Source organism: Xiphophorus hellerii, chromosome 3 (assembly GCF_003331165.1).
Source record: "Xiphophorus hellerii strain 12219 chromosome 3, Xiphophorus_hellerii-4.1, whole genome shotgun sequence".
NCBI lineage: Eukaryota > Metazoa > Chordata > Actinopteri > Cyprinodontiformes > Poeciliidae > Xiphophorus > Xiphophorus hellerii.
The window spans coordinates 17,384,335-17,401,092 of record NC_045674.1 but is presented as its reverse complement, the minus strand read 5'-3'; the positions used below and the strand labels follow the sequence as shown (position 1 = coordinate 17,401,092).

The following is a 16,758-nucleotide window of genomic DNA, read 5'->3' as shown; positions in this document are numbered from 1 at the left end:
TGCGAATTTATTTAAAGCCATTGCACACAGTACATTTTGCTTATTTCTCTATTGAATGAGCATTTGTATGTAAAACAGTTTTTTCTTTATTCTGTTTCATTATCTTACATTCTCTTTCTTCATTAGATGGCGGTAGATGTATTGGAGGGTCTTCTGGAAGAAGATGATGAAGTTGTTCAGGTAAATAATACATTGACTTTATGAAATAAATAAATAAAACATGCTTAAGGGAATTTGAAACATGTACACTACTGTGTAAAGGTCTTGAGTCATCAAGTAATCATCTATATAGTTTTCTCGCAAGTTGCAAGACTTTCTTAATATGTTCTATCCACTTTCCTGTGTTTTTGCAGTTTCTGTTTAAATCCATAGACCTTGTGATCATAAAGTCTTAATTTATCTTTTTACTTTAGCCTCTTTTTTCACTTGGGTTTTCCGCTGGTATTTTTCTTTTTGGTAGGCAAAATAACTCCAACCTAGGAATCATTCAGACACAAAAAGACTCTCAGACAACTTGACAAAAGAAGTTATTTTAAATCAGATATTTAGGAACTTTGATTCTGTCATAATGAATTGAATTTATGTTCTCAAGTGCCACCTATTATTCAGCCTGCAAGACAAATACCAGGTATGCTAAGAATGATCATCATGCCCGCAAAAAAGGCTTCATAGTTCATAGTTCTCCTGACTAAAATGCTATTATTTAATGAGCTGCAGGAGCTCAACCAGTCAAAGCTTTAGTCAGATTTAAATATTTTTTTGGTGCAAAAATGAAAAATAACTTGCCCTCACTTCAAGAACTCTGACAATTAATTTTTAAGGTTCAGATGGTTAAAGTCACTAATAAAACATTTCTGTCTCTTATGATTGCTGAGCAAGCTGGTTGCTAAAGAAAGTATGTTTGTGTTTTATTACTTGTCAATCCAGTGGATTAAAATACCAATTTTTATCAGTCTTACTGCAAACTGTTGTCTAATTATCATGATGCAGTGCCCACTTCTGTATCACACTACCTCACTTATAGCGTCAGTGGAGGAGGTGAAAGGCTCAGTTCTTTCAGCTGAGGTGTTTGTGTCTAAAAGTATCAACATGTCTACCTGTATTGCAATCTCAAAAGATTTTATTCTCAGAATTATTGTCGTCTTTATATTAGCAGGGTTTTGTAGAATTAGATGTGGTTCCAGAAAGATGACTCAAATATGATTTATTATCAATGTTCACAAAACATACATTTTACATTAATAGTGGTTCATACTGTCATAAAGTACCAGTAGTGTTTCTGTTTGCTTAACACTGGGAACTGAAAGGAGATATTTCAGTATCCAGTAATGTTATCAAAATCCAAAGATTTTGAGAGTGACAATTACTTCAGTTTATGAGAAATGTTGCTGCTTCATCATTACACGGTCTTAGACTTAGATTTTCTTCTAGGGTATATTGCTATTTAATAATAAACCTTTGGAAGTTTCACATGCTTTTATTGATAAATACATCAATTTTAAGCAAAGCTTCTGTATTTACAATATCAGCAATTCTTTTTGAAGATTTCTGCAATTCATCCATAATGCCACTTTGGATGAAAAAATCTGGGCCAAATTCTGGCACATGGTGTACTATTCTTGCTCTATAAGTGCTTGAAATCACTTTTTTTTCCTTTTTTTTTTGGTCCAGTCACTTTTTGAGGAATGACTGTTGGCTTTTATTGGGATTAAGATCTATAGAGTTGATTTGCCAGTAACCTGAAATGTCCTTGTCTGGGTCCCTGGGCCACTTAGTTATCACTTTTGCTTTGTAATGCAGTTCTCCAACTTTCTTGAAAAACATAGTTTATCACCAAATTGGATAAGGATCCATATCCAGAAGATTCCTGGATAATAATGGATGGTGTATATTTATGATAATGTGGTGCATCACTTTGTTTATAGAAAACAAATTAGAGCCAGGAGGAGGGTCTTGGCATTGTCAATCATGCACATGTACGCACTGCTCACATCCTCCCTTTGCTCTCTGCTGCCACAGCTCCTTCCTTACAGTGCCGTGAATGTACCAGCTAGTAAACATGGCCACCAACGACAGAGGATAAACAGTTTTCCTGTAACAGTAAGTTGTTTCTCCGCCCTTAGCACAGCTGCAGCGAACTGGCAATCTTGAGCTAAGCTCAAGATTGAAGATGCACGTACACAAGCATATTGAACAGTGCTAAGACCCTCCTCCTGGCTCTGATTGTTTTTTTATGAGCAGGCGTGTTGCATTTCTCTACAGGGAGGAGGCAGAGGAGCTTTATGATTTATATATTTTTTACTGTGCATCTGTCTCACGCTGTACTGTCAGGATATACTGACAGTTTTAACAAGTTTTAGAAAAGTTAACTACTGCAGCTTTAAAGCAAAAGACTGGCATACTGAAATATAAAACTTGTGGAAATTTGTCCCATACTGCCCAACTCATTGCTGGTTCAAGTGGAGGAACTGAATGTATCAAAGGTATGGTAAAGACAGACAATTACACTGCAATTTAGAACAATTTGTGCTCCCGCGTCTGAAAACTAGGTCTCAGACGAAGTTCCAGGGTCTTTCAGAGAAACATTAAAGCAGGACCCAATCATACATGTTACTGCACAAAGGGACAGTGGAGAAGGAACAGCTTGTTATATAGCATCCAGCTATGAGGCCTCATTTACTATTGTAGGGGGGAAAATGGCAACTTTAAACTTCAGAGGATCAATAGAAGAGAAATCATACAAACCAAGAGCAGGCTGTTACAGGCAGGGTCTGGGTAAAAAAAAATCTTTTTCTTAATGTTAGTGGATTTCTTGACAGGCACAGGATTATTGCAATTACTGATCTGATAAAAATAAAAATAATTACAATTAGATTTAGTCATTCGGTTTATACCATATCATAACTTGTAGGAAAAATATTAACAAAAACATAAAACAAGGTCTGGTTTTATTAAAAAACAGAAATATAAGCAGATGTTAATATCACGCCTTGTTATAATAAATTGTGGCCATATGTGGGTGAAAGAACACAGGCAAACGTGTATCCAGAACACTGGTATTAGACCCCTGTGTATTGAAGATTAAATTTGAGTGTTTCACTTTCCCAAGATTGAGATTACATTTATAATGCTGAACATGATCAGATCGAAATAGAAATAAACTAAAATAGGCATCTTATCAGTTATGAGTGGAATTTTAAAGGAAAATAGTTAAGCTCTATCTTTTTGAAATTGTTGATTCAACTGAGCCAATTGGTGACTGGAATTGAGGTCATCTGATGTGAGCAATATGCACACACAGATACAGAAGTATTGCTGCAAACTGTGTCATGAAACTTGGAAAAAAATGAAGAAAAATTTCTATAAAAAATCTTGACAAAAAGAAAAAGGACTTGATTTATGGTTCTAGTTAGCATATTTCATAATGACAATGAGGGCTGCACAGTGGCGCAGTTGGTAGCACTGTTGCCTTGCAGCAAGAAGGTCCTGGGTTAGATTCCTGGTTCTGGGTTTTTCTGCATGGAGTTTGCATGCCTGGGTTCTCTCCGGGTACTCCGGCTTCCTCCCACAGTCCAAAAACATGATTGTCAGGTTAGATGGTCTCTCTAAATTCTCCTTAGGTGTGTGTGTGTGTGCATGGTTGTTTATCCTGTTTGTCTCTGTGTTGCCCTTCGATGAACTTGTGACCTGTCCAGGGTACCCGCGAGAGGCAGCCTTATTAAAGGCGTTAACTCGTGTTCATTTTTATACATACAGTGAATAACAATCCATAATTTAGGTGTGCCAATTTATAACCAAGACCGTAAACATTCTTATATTGGACTTGGCACTGAACCTATTCCATGGTGGCATAAATACCTGTATTCTTAGTGGTTCAGTAAAAAGTATGTGCCAATCTGCTCTTAAAATCCTCTGTCAGTAGCAGAAAATGGGAGTTTGTCGCTAAGCGTTACATAGAAGAGCACTCTTCCTCTCTCTTTTTTTCCCCCTGCACTCCACCCTCAGGCTCAGCCTCCCACACAAACCCCTCCACAGCCAGATTGAGAGCAGCCATCGGGGGCTGAACTTTTAAACTCACTCCTGAGACAGTTGATTTGAGCGGACCTCCACCAAGCCACACAAACAAACAAACAAAAAAACTGGTCCAAATGGTCAGTTTTCTTTTTCTGTTCATTTTACAGACAAGAAATGACAAGACAAGAAATGCATAAGTGAGACATATTTAAACACGGCAGTAACTCACTCCCCTCGTCCTCGCGCTTCCTTTCCTGTGTCAATTCCTCCTCTGTGCAGCTGATAAGTGTTGAGCTCTCACATCTGCCTGCTTGCACTTTTGCATCTCAAAGCATGGAACCCTACTTACATAACATTAAGTCTGCACAAACAACCGAGCTGGTGTTTTGCCAATCTTGTTTCAAAGGTACTCGCTTGATTCATGATCGCTTTGTTCTTCCCTCGGTGGCGCCATATGGGAGCTAAGATGCGACTCGACTTTGAAATTATGACAGAGCCTGCGATTTGATTGACACAGTCAGAATTCCTTTTAATATGTGTGCTTTTGTGTGAAGTTGTAGCTGAGTGGAATAGATTTCTTTAATTTGCTCACTTTAAAAATTTTTCATATAGATGCTTAGTCGTTTTTGTTTCCTCCACGCATCTCGTGGTGGACAATCCGTCACAAAAAATTTAAAAAATTTACATTTTTTAAGATAACTAATGTTTGAATTAGGAATTTAATTAAAACATTATGTATTCCAATGATATTCTCACGCTTTTTGCTGATTTGCATTCTAAGTAAATACCACAAAGAGGAACAACACCAGAGTCCTATTTCTGTATCGTTGCTGCTGTTGTGATAAGCACAGCTGCAGGGGGAAGGGGTAACCTCCTACTCAGCCTGCTGGGCGACAATTCTGGATTCAGCGTGCCATGCCACGATGTGTTTGTTAGCTAAATGGTTGATTTGTCAAAGGTGCTGGGTCTCCCACTGCCGCTACCCTCAATGAATAATGAATAGAGCTAATATTTGTTTCTTGGTGCTTGAAGAACAGTGGGTGGGTGATCTTTGCCCTCAGATGAGAGGCGCGCACACACCTCCGAGTTTGGAGTGAGTTAGACGTGATTGTTTTTAAAGGTGGAAGGCTTGGTGCAGCTCAGTTGATGTGATTATCCAGAGGCAAGAAGCATGATTATTGGAGGTAAAGAAAACTAGATGATTTCAGAGCAGATACTTAGAGTTAAAATATTCCACCTCTGTTTAAACTTTTTTAGTTAATAGCATTATTTCTTCTTTTTTTCCCCTTCTTTTTTATCTCTACCTACTGATATTTGGCGTGGTCAACAAGTGCAACGGTGAGCACATTGTTGTTTCTTTTAACGTTTGCTGCTCAGGTGTGATACATATCCTAAGCTTCAAAATCTGATTTCTGAGGAAAATACAAAAACAGCATGTGCTCCTGTTGTTTTGGCATCTCCTGCTTGTTTCTGCCTCTGTTTCAGTTAAATATTTCAGGACAAAAATACCCAAATCAACAGCTTTTATTTACTGGGATACAAGTAACATGTACAATCATTATGTACTTTATTAGATACACCTGCTCAATTGCATATTAGCACAATGCCATACTCTTTTATTTTTAGGTTGGCAAAAGTCCTCAATGATGCATTTTCCCCCCATTACTGATAAAATGTCCATCCTTGGCTCAAATAACCCTTTGTTGAAACCTAAGTTTGCTTAATATCATCTCTGAACACCTGGAACAATAGCAGCAGCAGCAGAAAGTGACTCCAGGTTAATCTCCTGTATATCCAAGAAGAGTAATGATTGTACAGTAACATATTTTAATAAAGTTCCCTGGTACAAAGAGCCTTAGTTGCTGCAGCTGCAGCTTTCAGTCAGATAATGGTGTGCATACAACAAAAAAATGTATCCTTCCTGTCATGTATCATCAGTTCTGAAATCCCTCTCTCTTAATGCAGAAATCTAACTGAAATTAAGAGCGCTTGCTTTTTGCAACTGAAGTCTCTCCAGCTTACCCTTCTCGATCTGTATCTCTTAGGTTTGGTATCTGTCCGGCTGGGTGTGCTACCTCCAGTGGGAAAAAGCAAAACAACACCAAGAAAGAGAAGAAAGTGAGGCATTGGAGGAGAATGAGGAGTGGAAGACTTTACAGGATGCTGCAAGGTCATATTTGACTAATGCTAAAAAGGTAATTTTGTTGGAAAAAAAATCAGCAACATCATTCTCTTTGTTCAATTTTAATAAATTAATATCTCAATGTTTTGTAACTTAAGGTTTTGAGTCAATAGACTATGTCAGTGGTCCCCAACCTTTTTAGTACCGCGGACCGGTTAAGACTTCGCAAGTTTGCTGTGGACTGGGGGAGGCGTTCACGTCTGGAAAAGCAAAGCGGAGCGGTGGGGAGGGTGCGTGCGTCGGGAGGACCGGGGGGGGATATGTGCGCGTAGGGAGGAGACGGAAACCGATGCTGTTTGTGGGCTCAATGTTGTCGCCAAGACATAACCGACAGAATCCGGTTAAAGGATTTTCAAAATAAAACATCCTCCAGACTCAATACATAACACGGAAATTTTTTATTTAATTACTTATTGCGCGGCCCGGTACCAATTGGTCCACGGACCGGTACAGGTCCGCGCCCCGGGGGTAGGGGACCACTGGACTATGTTGACGTGCTCGTAGGAGAAAAACCAACAGATCAAAAGCCAAACAAATAATAATTCACACACATTGAACACTTAATATATCAATAAAAAAAAATCTCCAAATATGAAAATGAATAAATTTTTGTACCATGTTTATTCTTAAAAATGTACTGATACACTTCCCTATAAGCCTATATGGTGCGTCAACATTGGTATGAACTGAGTGCAGTTTCTCCCCCCATTATGTGCATCAACAGTGAGTGCAGATAGTTAACGTCTAGTAAGCTGCCACAATAGGTTATCCTCCAAAGACTTGGTTCTTGTCAGAGAAATAGCTTATGCAGCACCATGAACATCAGCCCATTCTCACTAAGCTTCATTGTTGCATCAGAAATAGCTGTGCAGAATCTCAAAGATGTTAAAGTTTTCACCCAGCTCCCTTCGCCACCCCCCTCCCTCTTTCCCACAAACAGACACACACAAACCAAGTGATGTGTCTCATTTATTCTGTCATTCTGTCAGGGAGTAATACCTCTGTGGAGCAGTGATTCATGTTAGTCTAAAATCCAATAGCCTTGTAAATCAGGCAGCCTGGGCTAAAGGATGGCAGACCCCACCTACTATTTTTTTCTCTTACTCCCTCCACCCCCATTGCCTCCTGTTATGCATCTTCTCTACCCATCTGCCACACCAAAATGTGCTCTTAGAAATGAGTAGCGGCAGGTTAGTGACAATACATTGATGTTTGTTCTCTCCGGACTGGCAGTATATTGACTTGACTGTCTCCTAAGCATCTTTAGACTGCGTCTTCAACTGAGACAGAGAGGCAGTAAGTTTGCAACAGGCAAGAGGGAGAGGACATGGGAATCTTGTGCATATTGATCATAGTTGCCAGCAATGGGGAGTATGAGACAATTGGAAAAATGCAACAAGAAACGGGATAAATTAAGTACTTAGCTGGGTTGCAAAGAAAGGCAAAGAAAATAGGTTGAAAGTCTTGTGAAAGAATTGTGCGAGACTTCGGAGCGTGACGGATAAACAGCATAGCAGTTTCTCTGCAAGCCGAGTGGAGCAAAAGAATAATGTGAACGGTAAAGCACAAAGACCTTGGAAAGGTGAGGTGGAATGTGTTCCGGCTCCCTCACAGCACATTCAATTCTGTAGCGTTGAATGTGTGCACGTCTATCCATTGTTTAGATGCGATCTAGATTGAATCTGAGCTTCATTTCAAAGCCTCAGCTTGAGTTTTAATTATTGATATGTTCTCTGCTAGTTAAAATGGGCTCCAACTTGGAAATGAGGCCCACAAAGCCCAGCGGCTGGTTTTGGCACCAGTCCACTTCTGTTCTGCAAGAACTTACAAGGAGTTAAAATTACCAGTGTCATAACTTACTTTATGACCCTGGTAAGTTAAGTGTGCAGGGGGGCGTTGTGTGAGACAGGCACATGCACATACAGGGTCTTGCAAAGGTACTCATACATACTGAACCTTTCCAGGTTTTGTCTTGTTAAAGCTAAAGTGTTTTATTGCAGTTTTATAAGATAAACCAGCAAATTATCATATATTTATCAAATGCAAGGAAGTGATTGATTTCTTTTTTTTTTAAAATTACACAGAAAAATCTTAAAAGTGTGGTATGCACTCGTATTCACTGCTAAATAAAATTTGGTGCCCCAAGGTTTTTTAGAAGACACCTAAAATATAAATCCATCATCTAAAAACAATCAAATGCATACCTCCAAATACATGACGATCACCTAGATTGACAAGTTGACCAAGGAGAACCATGTTAACTCTGGAACAGATGCAGAGATCCACAGCTCAGGTGGTAGAAACTACCAACAACAGGACAAAAATTAGTTTTGCACTCTACAAATCTGGCCTTGAATAGAGGTAAAATAAAAGTTATTGTTAAATATGAGTCCAAACAAAGGCCCGTTTGCAGTTTGTCAAAGCAAATTCAAAAGAGGATCCTCTGGTCTGATGAGATCAAAATTAAATTTTTTAGTCTATACTCATAATGCTATGTGTGGAAGAAAATTAACACAGCAAAAAAACCTGTTGGAGGCTGATAAATGGTGAGACTGGAGTTTAGCTTCATCTTATGCAGGACAGAAACTCGACAACTACAACCAAAGCTACAATTGTTTAGATCGGGGCTGCCCAAAACTTTTTGAGACCAAGATCTACTTTTTCTCTCACCAGCTGAGATCTATCTCGTGACACAAAGACATAAAAATTGTAAATTAAACTCTCTTGACTTATTTTATATGCAAATATATATCAGTTATAGCAGAAATATTAAAGTGATAGAAAACCTAGTGCAGTTTCTTCCTCAGTGAGATTCTGACACTGGGAGGAGGTTACTGGTTTCTCTGTCACAAGCTGGTTGCAAACCTGAAGCCAGCAGATGTCAGTCAGTTATGGTAGATCTGAAATTTGGTTTGATGACCTCAATATGAGAAGCTACAGACTGATGGGAGGAACCAAAGAGCTCTGCAAAGGTAAAGGCAAATCTTCTGAAGTTGGGATATAATTAATTTAATTTCCCATAATTATCGCGGTAGAAGCCATTTGTTTGTTAAAATTTAATGAAATATATTTGCCCTATTTGATGTTTGTTGTGAATACTCACAAGTGATCGAGATAATTAGTCCAAGTTTGTAGTTTATTGAACGTACAGAAACTACAGCGGCTGTGATGCGCCACAGCAAAGGTAAACAAAGGTAAAACAACCCAAACAGGTGATCAACTCAAAACCACTCCTACCTTTTTACTCTCCGTCTCTCTCGTTGTCGTTAAGCACACCCGTTGCCCTGGCAACCGCCTGCGCCCCGCAAGCCGAGGAGAGATTACGTTAAAAACATAACATTCAGTCCATTACGATATCAGGTTTCCAGGCTTGATATTTATTTCTCGATTATTAATAAGCCTCTCATGAACACAGCGGTGGTTGATTAGCTAATTTAAACTCCTGCTCTGCTAGTCAGTCGGTCTTTGAGTCGCCTTTTTTTTTGTTAATGGAACCAAAAGGCACTGAATTGCGCAACACCTTGTTGAAACAATAATTACTGAGATTATTAATTTTAACACTTTTGGTGATTTTTTAAAAATTATTATTTTTTAATGAAGATACAAACATTTAGGATCTTAGTGAATATTTTGATAAGTCTGTCAAAAGAGGAAGTGCTGGTCTCAGCGTCCTGGCGGCGTTCAGTTTGTCACCTACTGCCAAGATCGACTCAAAACCTTCCCGCAATCGACATATTGAGCACCCCTGGTTTAGACCAAAGCATATTCATGTTTTAGAATACCACAAAGTATAGACCTAAGTCCAGCCAAGCATGTGTGATGCTAGAGTGTTGTTCACATCTGTTTTCTATCCAATGTAATATTGGTTTATCTATTTTGCAAGTGATGGTCAAAACAATGTCTCTACCAAGCAAAGCTGGTAGAGACATAGATTTGCTGCTGGAAGAGAAGCAAATGGTGGCTCTACAAATGATTAACTCACAGTGTCTAAGTACAAATTCATTTAATACTTTTCAGATTTTTGTTTATGAAGTGAAAGGAGATCTTTTTTGTTCAATTATTCACTAATCTCCATTACATAAAATGCCAACACAATATATTGAAGTTTGTAATTGTAGCATGTTAAAATGTGAAAAAAGCACTGTATTTATTCATGTATGCTCAAATTTGCCGAATTGTTTGTATTATTTAATTTCTGTGGGGTTTTTGCCAAATGCATCAGGTGCAAACTGCTTTGCAAAAGAGAACAATGGGGGAAAATTGATTGGAAAAAAAGAGTAGGAGATGACCAGCAGAGTGAGTTGGAGCAAAAGAAGAGAGGGGGGGACCAGGAAAGGGAATGAATTAGACTTGGTGTGTGTTTGTGTGTGTGTGTTGATGCAGGGGGTGTGAATAGTGGGCCTGGGTAAAATCAATAGTAAACCGGACGTGAAATGGAATTCGAGATAGGGTGCGATTTGAGGAGGGATCTGCGGTGTATGCACACAAGGACAGTGTTATGTATGATGGTGTGAAGGGGTGGATGTGTGTGTGCAGCAAAGGAAGTTAGGGGAAAGAGAGGTCAAAAGCTTAGCCATTTGAAGTGGTTGAAAGGGTATCCCACGAGCACAGATTGTGGGCAGGGGGCTAGTCGTGTAATTTTAATGCTTTTCCCCTACAAGGATGTGACTGGAGCACCTGGGGTGTTAAGTTGTGTGAGTCTGTGTGAGTTTTGCGGTCAACTCTCTGGAGATTTTCAGCGACATGCCCTGTTCACACTCCAGAAGCTCTAATCTCACCCACTGTCACACCCTTGCCAGTGTAGAATTGTTCATAAAACAGTGAGATACAGCAGATAAGTTGGGAGGAAAAAAAGATGGTCTAATGAAGAAATATTCAGACCTTAAGGAGTTCATTGAGAGGACTTGGCACTATTCTGCCAAAATGGTAGACGATTGTGTGCTCTTTGTACGAATATATAGATGAGAGCAAGCAGAGACATCCGTCTCCTTGACTGCAAGGTCGTCTAAGGGGAGTGTAAGAGTGCAAAGCTGAAAAGGAAAAAAAAAATGGACGAGAAATGCAGCGGTATTAGCAAATGAAATAAAAGAAAAGGTGAAATGAAAGTGGAAGTTAAGCATAGGTGTGGAGCAGAGGGCGAACAATGATGGAATGATTAGGCTTTTACCACATAATCAGCCTGTCTTTTATCTACCATATGCCTGGTAGGCAATTTCTTCAAATTGCCTACCAGGCAATGGAAGGAAAAGAGTACATTGTTGGACACAGGGTCGAATGGTGTGTAGCTTTTACACATTTATCTTCTTCACACTGGGTTATAATACAGATACAATACAGATCATTTATAATGCATCTAATAAAAAGGGGAGAGAATTAAAAACGTATCATTCACTCGTATTTTATGGTAAAACCTATTTTAATTTTGAAAATAAGAAGAAAGTGACTGCAAGGGCATTTTAACCCACCATCTACCTACAGAGATTACATTGTGTATCTAATTTTCTACAAACTTCCCTTCCACAAACTTCTACAAACAAAAATTATTTCTTCAAAATTACTTAGCTGACTTTTGAAAGTTGAACACAGCTGGATTTTCCAACACTAAAATGATCCAAAACACACACCAAAACTGGTTTCTGAATAAGAAAATCAGGCTAGTATCTATTCTAATTCAATGCAATCCACAAACTAAGCCTAAACGTGGGGTACAAGACAAGAACATTTTGATCAATTTAAATTTATATCAATTCAACCACTTCTCCAGAGCTTTATGGGACAAATATTAGTGAGAGCATATGAGAGATATGCCACTCTGCTTTTAATCTTGTATGTATAATTTCAACCTTGTGTGGATAAGAGATAAATTCAGACTTGTTCGTCAATTTCCCCCCCCCCCTAAAAAAGTCATTAAAGTTATGCTACATTATCATCCTACCCTGGAAAAAATGGTTCAAAAGCATTAAATCAAACCCCTAAACTGACAATAACTGTAACCTGAGGCAATATTTATTCCACAGAAGCTGCGACCTGTTAAAGTCAAAGTCACTTCAAAATGCAGGAGCACATATCGACAGTGGTTGTGTTCGTGCATTCTTACCTGTACAACTGCATGAAACATGCGAGCAGTTATAGTAGTGGTCAGGTGCGCTTTGGTCCATGACTTTAAAGTGGAGCAAGAAAAAGCATGAAAAAGTTATACGATCACACACCCCCCCTCTGTAGGCAGCTCTCTGGGCCGTGAAAGTGAGAAGAGAAAAAAAACCTGGCTGCTCTGAATGAGAAATGCCTGTGTTTTGTCTTTTCGGTTTTTTTAGCGACAGCCATGCTGATCTAAGCAGCGCTCATTGTGGGATGCGTAAAGAATAGCTCCTGTTTGTTTTCCTCTCTCAAACCTTCACAAAGAATAATCGCGTTCAGTCCCGTAGACACAATGTGCTATTGATTTGCAGAAAATATCTGCTACCTGCAGATAGAATTTCCAGGGAGCATCTAGTGGCTTAGAAAGCAGACAAAGTTTGCAAATGTTCGTCTCATGTATTTCATTATTGCTCAAATGAAGCTCATGTGAAATACGCCACTCTATTTTTTGCCCGAGGCTGCAACATGCACGTATTCTCTGCTTTGAGCCAAGCCTATTGCCAATCCTATTGTAAAGCAAGCCTCTCTTTTTTTGCAGGTATACATCTCTAGGCATTTGAAAGTGACAACGCTGTAATGAAAATCCCTTGGTTTGTGTGGCTGTGTATGTGTGCAGCAGTGGTGTTCTGAAAGAGTCTGGCAGGGTCACCTCTCCCCCCTGGTATCTGTTTCTGTGCCTGGACCTGGGTCACGCTCTGCATCCCCGGAGCTCCGATCTGCAGAGACAGCATTCGCTTAAATTTGCACACACACATACAGAGCACACATTTTACCACTCCAAATGAGTTCCCATGGGACTGCGTGTCTCCTGTCAGGACCTGCTGTTGCTTAGAGACTGGTCCTGGGGCAAAGCAGTCACTCTCACTCACTCCCCCGGCCTCGTTACACTTTTACTAAGAATGATGGCGCTCGGCTGTGTATTGTCCATGAGCTTAAGTGAGTGTGTGCTCTATGCTACACATTTTTAAAACTAAATAAGATTCCCTGCATTGAACACAATCATCGTGCTTTTTCCATGTTTCTAGAAACGGTAGTTAAATTTAAATGGCTGCATTTGTTTTTTCATACTCTCAATGTGTATACAAAACCACAATCTCATCATGCAGCCCCTTTTTTGAGTTCAGTAATTACACACAAGAAGTCTATTTTACAGAGATAAATCTGCTGGCAGTTTTGAACAGCCCTGCGTTTTTCTTTGTTTTTGTTTGTTTTCAAATCACATTTTACTGTCTTTGTGTGTGCACAGGAGTGCATGCATCTCACAACAGCAAGAGGAAGAAAAATGGGAGATTTCTTCTGTCTCTTGTGCTGCTAAACTGTGTATCCAAATGTGCTAATTTGACAAATGAAGGACAAAAAGGCTTTAGCAAAGCTGAGGTAGCTACTGACGGATGACAGATTTGACTGGGTATTTCAATTAGCCTAATGCTGAAATGCTTAAATCTAACTACTGAGCGGTACGGCACAGGTTGGTACGGTTTGGTATACTAGTTTGTGCATTTCATTTATAAAAGCAGCCCATACGACTGACCAGTAATGCACACTTCCTGGCCCCCCTTCAGTTGTAGGTCCATGGGACAATGATACAGTGTTAGTAGGGCTGCTTCTGTAAGCTTTTAGTTGCTGTTAAAGATTTGTGCAATGAGGCTATTTCATAAACCGGTTCCTCCAGTTTCTCACGCAAAATCAAGAGATCACCACTGCCTACTCCCACTTGCAGGTGGCAGTATTTCATACTTTTACAATACTGCTGCCTTAGCCTCACTAGATGTAAAGTTTCATGTTGTGTTCCAGTTATCTCAGAGCTCAGGGTTCAGTTTGAGGTCACATCTCAATGTTGTTATGCAATGTTTGGTTTATTATTATTAAAACTGATATTATCATTACTATTAAAACCTCATTTTAATAGTACTGTGGTTTCCCTCTAGAGAAACCATGGTATATTTTTATCATATCATATAAGAACTTCATACCAGAAAATGACTAGTCTCTTCCCTTCAATATTTCTGCTTTTTTTATTTAGTCTTGATTTATCCAGGTAAATACTTTGAGAACCACTTTTCAATTACAAACATGACCACAAGGCTGCTGAAATAAATTGACTCATTAGACGCAGCTGTATGAAAACATTCCCTTTTTCTGCTCCACAGCAATTTCCATCCTTCAAGCACTCACATTATCTGCTTTTGTCTCCTTGCAGCTGTACAGTAAGCTGCGATGCGACGACCAGCCGATGCTGGATCATGCAGAACAGCTGCTGGGCGAACTGGGAGGAGAAATCGAGGAAGAAGACGAAGACCCAGCTGTGGACGACGACTACGAACCTTGCAGTGACAATGAAGAGGAAGTAGAGGCCCCAATGGAGCACTGACTGCACCCCATCATGTTTTCCTTGAGTTTTTGTGCTCTCTTCAAAGTGCCTTTTTGTACTGGCTTTTCAAAGATTAAATTGATTTGCACAAACAGAGCGGTATTAAAAATCTACTCAATCTCTTTCAGTTAAGTTGCTAAATGCTTTTGTCGAAATAAGTGCATACTTGAGTAATGCTTCCCCTAATCTTCTTGACAGATGCCAATGAAAGAAATTAGTTTTTAGAGGTTTAATTCTCATCAGCAGCCCTTGAATGCTTTACCTTCACTGCACACCCACACAGTTTTGTACGAGCGGGAATGTAACGCACGTACACAAAACAAAAGCACAAAAGAAGCATGTTAATTACTCTATCCTTTTTTCCTCAGCACAACAAGCAGAACTGCTTTTCCCTCTAAGCATTGTCAGAGAAACCCAGTTATTAACACTTCATGCTATTTTTACATGCGCTGTGATTTTAATGCCTAGTGTTTATGTAAATGCTTGATTTTTTATGGTATTCATTATGCTTCATGTGTCTCTTTTTTTTTTTTTTTCATATTTGGGGGGTTAAACTCAGAGACTTAAGACAATAGAGTGAATCTGACATTAACTCATGCAGAGTACTTCTCTCGCTCGCTCTGTTGCCGCTCGAGTGTTCAAAGTGACTTGCATAACCGAGAAACGAGCAACTGACTTTTTAACACAAGTCTTCACATAACGTCCTTTTAATAGTCCCACAGTGTTAAGGACATAAAAGCCTGGGTCTGTGCATTGTGGCATACAATTATTTCCTACAATGTATGAAATATGTAGTGCAGCACCATGTAAAGGCTTAGTTCTATAAATACGTTTGCTGTTTGTGGCCAAAGGTGTTTGAGAATGTCTTTGGCCCCAGCAGCTCTAAAGCAAGTATTGACTGTGTACCAATTTACTCTTTCAGCACAGAGAAATTAGTCTGAAATGTTTTCAAATCTCTACTATAAGCTGTACAGCCACTTCTGGCTTCAAATCTAAAAGATAAATGAGAACAATTGCCTTTGCTCTATTTAGACCTAAAATATATTGACTACACAATTTAATTAGTATCTGTTTAAACTCAAATTTAACAAGACTAGATTAGATTTTGATACAATTCTTGTCTTGACTATTTTGTACTTATAATGCAATTCTGGTGCAAGAAAGCATTTCCAAACAATGCATTCAACGTTTGAAGTTATGATGTGACAAACGGAATGGAGAAACATTTCTTAGGCGCTGTGTGTATTTGGTCACTGGACTTCAGAATGCTAAAAGAACAGTCACATATTATGTAAGGTAACATGAGACACTGCTCACAAAAACCTGTTAAAAGGCTATGAAAGCAGATTCATAAAAGTATTAAAATGCAAACTATAAAATGTGTCAAGATTGATGAAAATGATCCACTTAAAATGTTACTGCACATTATAGTTCAGTGCACTGATGACTCTGGCAAAGGAATGGTTATTTAATCTTTATAGACAAATAATTTATTTTATCACTTCTAAACAGGGTGAGCAACCAGTTCAGTATGTGATACTTTAAATATTTTCTTGATTTTTTTTTTTTTGTCTATTAAATGTTTATCTTAATTGGTATATCCTAAAATGCTACTAAAGATTTTTAAATGGATCTTTGAGACAGAGGTATATTATTTTTTTATCCATTTTTTTTTCATATAAAAGACAGCTTAACAACAAAAAAGATACTTCTTTACATTGCTTCATTATGTATTGAGAGATACAGAATATCTCTCAATAATAGGGTAAATGAGATACCCTTGATCTCATTTAAGATTATGAAAAACTTAGAGCCTCAATATAAATGTTTGAAATGTAGACAGAAGTGATATGTTTCTTAAGTTTAGTTTTGGAATGGATGGAGCAGGTAGAAAAAATGCTTCTGCAATAGTCTGTACTATACACAAACAGAACATGTGGAAACTTTTCCTAAAAACCCTGTCTGCATCAGCAAAGCATTCATGTTTAAATAATTACCATTTCTGATACTTATGTTGCAAGTTGTTAGAAGACACCTGGTTCCTCTGACCCTT

The 16,758-nt window shown here is 38.7% G+C and overlaps 1 protein-coding gene across 1 annotated transcript in view; it reads left to right on the top strand.

Annotated features, from left to right (window-relative positions):
- Positions 1 to 16,111, top strand: part of LOC116717660 (probable assembly chaperone of rpl4) — a 32,368-nt gene extending 16,257 nt beyond the window's left edge. Inside the window, exons 9-11 of the mRNA XM_032559187.1 lie at positions 127 to 180; positions 6,060 to 6,209; positions 14,535 to 16,111. Of these exons, the coding sequence (XP_032415078.1) occupies positions 127 to 180; positions 6,060 to 6,209; positions 14,535 to 14,705 (375 nt within the window). The 3' untranslated portion in view covers positions 14,706 to 16,111. The remainder of the gene's footprint in view (positions 1 to 126; positions 181 to 6,059; positions 6,210 to 14,534) is intronic.
- Positions 16,112 to 16,758: the final 647 nt, after the last annotated feature.